Source organism: Xyrauchen texanus, chromosome 25, assembly GCF_025860055.1.
Source record: "Xyrauchen texanus isolate HMW12.3.18 chromosome 25, RBS_HiC_50CHRs, whole genome shotgun sequence".
NCBI lineage: Eukaryota > Metazoa > Chordata > Actinopteri > Cypriniformes > Catostomidae > Xyrauchen > Xyrauchen texanus.
The window spans coordinates 7,837,291-7,844,407 of NC_068300.1; the positions used below are offsets into that span (position 1 = coordinate 7,837,291).

At 38.0% G+C, this 7,117-nt stretch overlaps 1 protein-coding gene across 1 annotated transcript; it reads left to right on the plus strand.

The window, feature by feature from the left end:
• Positions 1-1,936: 1,936 nt before the first annotated feature.
• Positions 1,937-4,778, plus strand: pdyn (prodynorphin). Its single transcript, XM_052092132.1, has 3 exons — positions 1,937-2,041; positions 2,260-2,397; positions 3,887-4,778. The coding sequence occupies exons 2-3, from the start codon at positions 2,272-2,274 to the stop codon at positions 4,520-4,522; spliced, it is 762 nt and encodes a 253-aa protein (XP_051948092.1). The 5' UTR covers positions 1,937-2,041; positions 2,260-2,271; the 3' UTR covers positions 4,523-4,778.
• Positions 4,779-7,117: the final 2,339 nt, after the last annotated feature.

The following is a 7,117-nucleotide window of genomic DNA, read 5'->3' on the forward strand; positions in this document are numbered from 1 at the left end:
ATCATTAAATCCTGGACCCAACTAAAGAAGCCAAAAATGGGTATAAGTAGCCTACATTATTTTTTAAATCACTATGAATACGTTTTATCGCGTTACATGGAGGTAAATACACACTCGCCAACATACATTCACTGAGCACTTTATTGGGAACACCATGTCCTAATAAAGTGCCCGATGTGGTCTTCTGCTGTTATAGCCAATCTACCTCAAGGTTCGATGTGCTGTCCATTCTGAGATGCTATTCTGCTCACTACAATTGTACAGAGTGGTTATCCGAGTTACCGTAGCCCTTATGTCAGCTCGAAACAGTCTGGGCTGCGTTTCCCAAAAGCGTCCCAAGCTTAAGTTTGCTCCAATGGTTTCTATGATCTACTTAGGCTTACGGTGCTTTTGGGAAATGCTGCCCTGCCCATTCTCTGTTGACCTCTCTCATTAACAAGGCATTTCCGTCCACAGAACTGCCGCTCACTGGATGTTTTTAGCTCCATTTGGAGTAAATACTAGAGACTGTTGCATGTGAAAATCCCAGGAGATCAGCAGTTACAGACTGCCCATCTAGCACCAACACCCCACACTTGGGGTAAAAAATTGTGATATTGTGTAGATAGGAAAAAAAGTTATAGTAAAATATTTGTCAACAAATGCAAATACTTTTGAGGCAGCAAGATGCTTCTTTGACTAACAAATTAAGATAATGCTTACTCAAAATAACTACTTCATAATAGGGGGCACCGTGTGTTTTATGAGGGCCTTTAGCCCCTGCAATAGGGTTTTTTTTTACCCCCAAATACCATTATTTCACTTCTTGGGCAGTTATTAAAAACCTTTGTTTTTATTGACTTTTAACAAAACTGAAAATGATAAATAAGTATTTTATCTCCAAATAAATGTGTTCATTTCAGGGATTTTCATGAGCTACATAAATTTGCAACATTCTAAAAAATTTTTTAAATTAAATCAATTACCTCAAAATCAAACTTTAGACACACAGGTGTTTAGTGGTAGTTTTTGTTGCTATTTAGTGTTTGGGAGAAAATAAAATCAAAGGAGCCTTTTACCCCATTGTACCCTACGTGTACATGTGTTACCCCAAAAGACAACTTTTTGCCATGAAAATGTTCAAGGTTAAGAAGCAAAGGCTCCATTCCTGTCAGGGCCATTGCAAGTAATTCTGGGTCCTTTCCCTATTAAAATAATACAACTTTGAATTTGTCGTGGGCCCCCCTGGAACTTTGGGCCCATAGAATCATTACCACCTTTCACCCCACTTGCAATGGCCCTGATTTCCGTTATTGAATTTTAGGCATTGTTCACATCAGGTGAGCTAGTAGATATTAAGTGTGTTTTAGGAATTATCTCTGGCACTGCAAAAATGTTTTACGAAGGACATAGCCTGAAAGGTTCAAGTCCTAAAGAATTGACTGAATAGTAAATAAATGAGATGCATTCTTTGAAAGAGTCAAACAATCCTGCAGCCTTGAGCTAACTCGACCATTTAAGACCGCAATTTACCCATGGCACAACACTCCTCTTCGAAGTGGGAGTGTTTTAAATTTTATGAAAGGCTATCTGTATCCTTGGCATCAAAGTAGAGGTAAGAATGTAAACTCCAACTCTCACTTCTCTATTCTTGTGGGCCTACTAAACCTTGAAGACTCCCATTAGTAGGCTATTGAGTTGAAACCCAATATTTCGTACTTCAAGTCATTTTATTACTCTTTCAATGTTACTTTAACACCAGTAAATAAATGAAAGAAATAGGTCATCAACACTGAAACCTCTTTTCAGTTTTGTCGGGCAGCACCCTCGCGTGGGTGGGACCAATCAGTCCATCAATAAACTGGATATTTGTTCCCATTGGTTCGTTCGTTCAGATGACTGCGTGGGCTACGTGAATAAAAGAATGGAGAGTGCGCGGAATCGAAATAAGAGCAAACCGTGGATGGATAAAGAGTGATTCTATCAAAGAAATAAGTTTCAACCACTTTCCCCAAGTGATTGCCTTGGCGCTTGGAGAACAAGCAAGCTCTGTTCAAACAAGGTAATGGACTACATTTCGTGGTAAATTTCATACAAAAGCTTTTGGATGTTAGATTCCCAATTATAAATAAATAAGAATTGAAACAATGACTAAATCTGGATAAATAAGGCTATTTAAACCCTTAAACGTCATAAATGGATTGTTGGAGAACTTCAAACACACCAGGCAGTTCTGGCAATTCAAATGCACTGCTTGTTTGTATTCTTCTCTTGTACCAGGAATCACTGTAGATGATGGAGTGGTATGTTTTGGTGTTGACGCTGAGCTTGCCAACCTTGAGTCGGGCAGATTGCTCAGCGCGGTGTCTGAGATGCGCGCAACAGATCTCCGATCTGAACCCTGCAGTCAGCCACTTGGTAAGATTAATCGAAATTCTCGTCTTTTAAGCGTTTATATCATACTTTTTGTGAGCTTCACATTTTAGCCATGTTTTTCATTTTATTCTTCTCTTAATCGTATGTGATAAATAAGCAAGTGTTGTACAAATGAAAAAAAAAAAAAAAAAACATCTGCAAAAAAATAGAAATAATTCTCCTTCTGGAAAACGTTTTAAAACTTTAAAAATATCGTCGTGTTCGGTGCCATTTGTGAAGAAACTGCGCACATCTCTTTTCGCGCCGTTTCAGCACCACGGAGAGCGGGAAAATAGCGCGCTCATTTATAGATTGTTTAACATTTTCTATAGGCTAGTGAAAAATGTCAGAAATTCCCTTTAATACTAAAACAAAAGATCGACTGTGAATTAAGGTTCTTTGCAGCGCTTCAGATACCAAGAAAAACGTTTGCCCCCCCCAAAAAACCCTAAAAACTAAAGGGTGCGTTCTTGATTGAGGATTAGACAACATAGGCTACTGTAAACCCCAATGCTCAAAGTAATTAACTGTATTGAGTAGGGGGAAATTAAATCATTCAAATTTATTCAAATAAACGAATCTTGATGAGCATTTAGAACTTTTTCTTTTGAGTTCATGAAACTGACACCTTTTAAATAGGCTAACCTGAACTGTTTTATTGTTATGAGTTAAACTTAATTTTAGTTTGGTAAACTCAAATTGGGCAGGGGGTTTCTTGATTCTTGTTCGTGGGACTCGACAGGGAAAGTAAATGTTAAAATGATGTGTTATTTTATGTGTTTTTGCAATATGAATGCAAAGTGGTGAACTTGCGATTTGCCATTTAGAAGAGTTTCAGTTATGTTTGAGTTTTGGGTTTCCATTATGTTGAAGAGTGGAGCTTGAGCTATATGTTGAGGACCGATACAACTATGTATCTTACAGCTTTGTCCATTATTAAGCAAGTCACTAGACTTAACATGGGTGAATAAAGTGATGGAAATAACTGATTTAGTTTATTAAATAAATCTGGTGTTTTACTCAAAATTGAAAGTTTAGTGCCATCAAAATGTAGGAGTTAGCTTACTCAAATGTTCAAGTTAAGAGCAATTAGCATGCATAAGTAGTACAAAATCAAAACCTGACAGTTCCACTTAAATTTGGAGTTTATTAACTTCAAACATTTTGATGAAACTGATTACCAAAATCAGCTCTACTAACTTAGTCGGGTTTACAGTGAGGACTATAGATGACAATAAAAAGTTAGTTTTTCTAATGTAGCTACAGAATATATATATATATAATATATATATATATACACACACTACTATATACTATATATATATATATATAATATACTACTTTTGAATATATATATATATATATATATATATATATATATATATCTCCTAAAGAATTCAGGCTAAGAATCAGGTTGTTGTTGTTGTTGTTGTAATTAAAACCTTTATTTTTAAGAGTGGATTCAAGTTTAACCTACTTCCTTCTTTTTCAGACTTGTACCTTAGAATGTGAAGGAGCCGTCCCATCTACTAGTACACTAAAAAGATGTGAGAAGGCTCTACAGGACCTTTCAAATGAATTAGCGGACCTCAACGTCGATGTTGACGGAGAACGAAGCGCGTTAAAGACGGAGGAGCTCCAAGAGCCGGCGGCATCAAACCTGGTCAAACGATACGGGGGATTCATAAAGAGGATCGATAAAAATAAAAATAAATTATTCGCCTCGCCCTGGAAGGAGAACGCCGTACTAAAAGGATTCTTCGCGAAGAAATACGGAGAACCGCTCTCGAAACTGGGCGAGCGAGACGTCCCGTCGATGACGGAAGAGGATGAGGGGGACGATATTACGGATGAAAATGAAGCGGGAGTTTACGATGACGACCTTCCTTTAAACGAAGTCAAACGTTACGGAGGTTTCCTCCGTAAATTCGGCCCAAAGAAACGCGACTTCGTGGGTGAAAACAGCGGGCAATTGTTGCAGAAAAGATACGGTGGTTTCATGCGAAGAATTCGCCCGAAGTTGAGGTGGGACAACCAGAAGCAATATGGCGGCTTTTTACGTCGTCAATTTAAAATGTCAGTGCGCTCTGACGAAGAACCCTCATCATACGAGGACTACAGTTTATAGATTACTGTATCATTGATCATTCAATTACAACTCATTTCGCAGTATTTTTATCCTCACTAATGTCATTAATTCATTCGTGCTGTTCCAAACTGGCTACTAACCTCTGGAAGCCATCAGTCACAAATGTCAATCATGCGTCCAGGACGTTTTAACTGACCAACCACTTGCTGTTTCCCGTTAACGATACCACAGTGTAAACAAACAAAACACATTGCAGACAATGCTTGTTTAAAATGACAAATAAAGGGCAAGAACTTTACCAGCTAAAATTGCACTGGAAATATGTTTTGTGTGACTTTTCTTCTCCAAGTAGCTATTAAAATGGGACTTGTTGTGCATTTCAAAAACCATTCAAAGGGAATCCGTACATCTCCGATATGTCTGTTTTAGAGCTTTTCATCTGGAAAGCATCACAATCTAATTAACATCTGCTAAACATTTGAAATAGATCAGATTTACAAACATGCTAAATCATTAATGTCTCAAAGGCATCTGCTGAACGTCTTATTGACATCCGAGAGGAAACGTCTAATAGACGTATTGCAGATGAGCAAACAACCTAAAAATTGCATCTTCCAGATGTAAACACACACATGAAATACCCTGATAGCACACATACATCACCGAGACGTCTATTTGATGTGTGTGTTTACATCAGGAAGACGTGTTATTTTAGGTTTTTTGTTCATCTGCAATCCGTCTATAAGACATTTCCTCTCGGATGTCAATCAGACACTCAGCAGACGTCTTTAAGGAATGTATGATCTTTTTAAGATGTTTAGCAGATGTTAATTAGATTGTGATGCTTTCCAGATGAAAATATCTAAAACAGACATCTCAAATATGTATGTGTTCTTACTGGATAGATGTCTGTTTTAGATCTTTTAACCTGGAAAGCATCACAATCTAATTAACATCTGCTAAACATCTTAAAAACATAAGATTTACAAACATTACTAATCATAAACATCTCAAAGACATCTGCTGAATGTCTTATTGACATCCGAAAGGAAACGTCTTATAGACATATTGCAGATGAACAATCAACCTAAAAAATACGTCTTCCAGATGTACACACATCAAATAGACGTCTGGGTGATGTTTGTGTGCCATCAGGGTATTTTCAAGATTTCAACGAAGGAAAAATCGGATGCTAAAAAATATTCCTCAACTTTAAAACGATTCTACAAACGAACAATTACCCCAGATAGCATGTACATCTCCGAGATGTCTATTTTAGATATTTCCATCTGGAAAGCATCACAATCTAATTAGCATCTGCTAAACATCTTACAAACGTCTCAAAGACATCTGCTGAATGTCTTATTGACATCCGAGACGTCTTAGTGACGTATTGCAGATGAGCAAATAATGTAAACAAATAAATACGCCTTCCAGATGTAAACACACATCAAATTGCCATCGAAATGATGTAGGTCTACGTGATGCAATATGATCACACATGAAGTCGGCATGATGTTTCCGATAGTTTCGTTACCCTAGGAACGGCGACTGTATGCCAACGCGCTGACATGCAGCCTTCTTATCAGACATGTTTGCAGTGGTTTCAATGTATTTACATTTCCACATGGCACGATTGACAGCACGTTGCATCAGCTGCATTGGAGACAATGGTTCAAAGCCAGGCAGTAATCACGTTTGAATAATCCCTGATGAGCATGATTCAGAGGTTTCACTTTTCCCTCTAACATTACTTTTTTACTCCACTAATGGTTAAGGTCAGGTTTGGGGATAGAATCTATAAATATATCTTTTTATTGTATAATATTCTGCAAAGCTGAAAACTACTTGCTTCACTTCTAGCTTTTGGCGACCTCTCCTGGACATAAATGGAGCTCACACATGCCCATATGCCCTATAACACTAACCGCTTTGGCCACTGGGGGCAGTGTTTCTAAATTTCAGGAAACGTATACCGATTTTGACGAAAGAAAAGACGCAGATTTCAGATGTAAAAACCGACGTCAAAAAGACATCTGGGTGATGTACCCGTGCTATCAGGGTATGTTGGTGAACACAGATAAAACCCCCGATTTTTTTCATGTGCAAAAAATAATCCAACTCCCTGAAAGATATCACTGAACTAACTGCCCTGATATATCACACTGATCACTATGACAGTTATAGTCTCTGTAAAAAGTGTCCGTGGACATATTCGTTCTGCAGCCAATCAGACAGCGTCTGAGGTGCTTTCTGCCTGTCAATCATTTTGCGCGTTCTCAGTGTTGTCGTTGCAGCGAATTATTGAGGCTTGCTGCCATATTCTGAGTCATAATTTGTCAGTTGACGGCACCATTTTGCTACTCTTGTGTTTGACAAGCGTGGGAACATGCTGTGTGTCAGTTTCAACAGTGTCAGTGTGGTGTTTTGGAAAGAGGGGGCATGGCTAAATCAAGGTCTCAGTCCCGTGGAACAGTAAAAATAGCTTACAGAAACTGTGGTAATTGGTTAACAGCCTGCAAAACAGAGAACATAGATTTATTTTGATACTGGTCAAATTAATTATCTTCCCCTTGAATAGATATCATTGTACAGCAGGGTAGTAGCAGTCAATTTAAAATTGTGTTGGGGGTA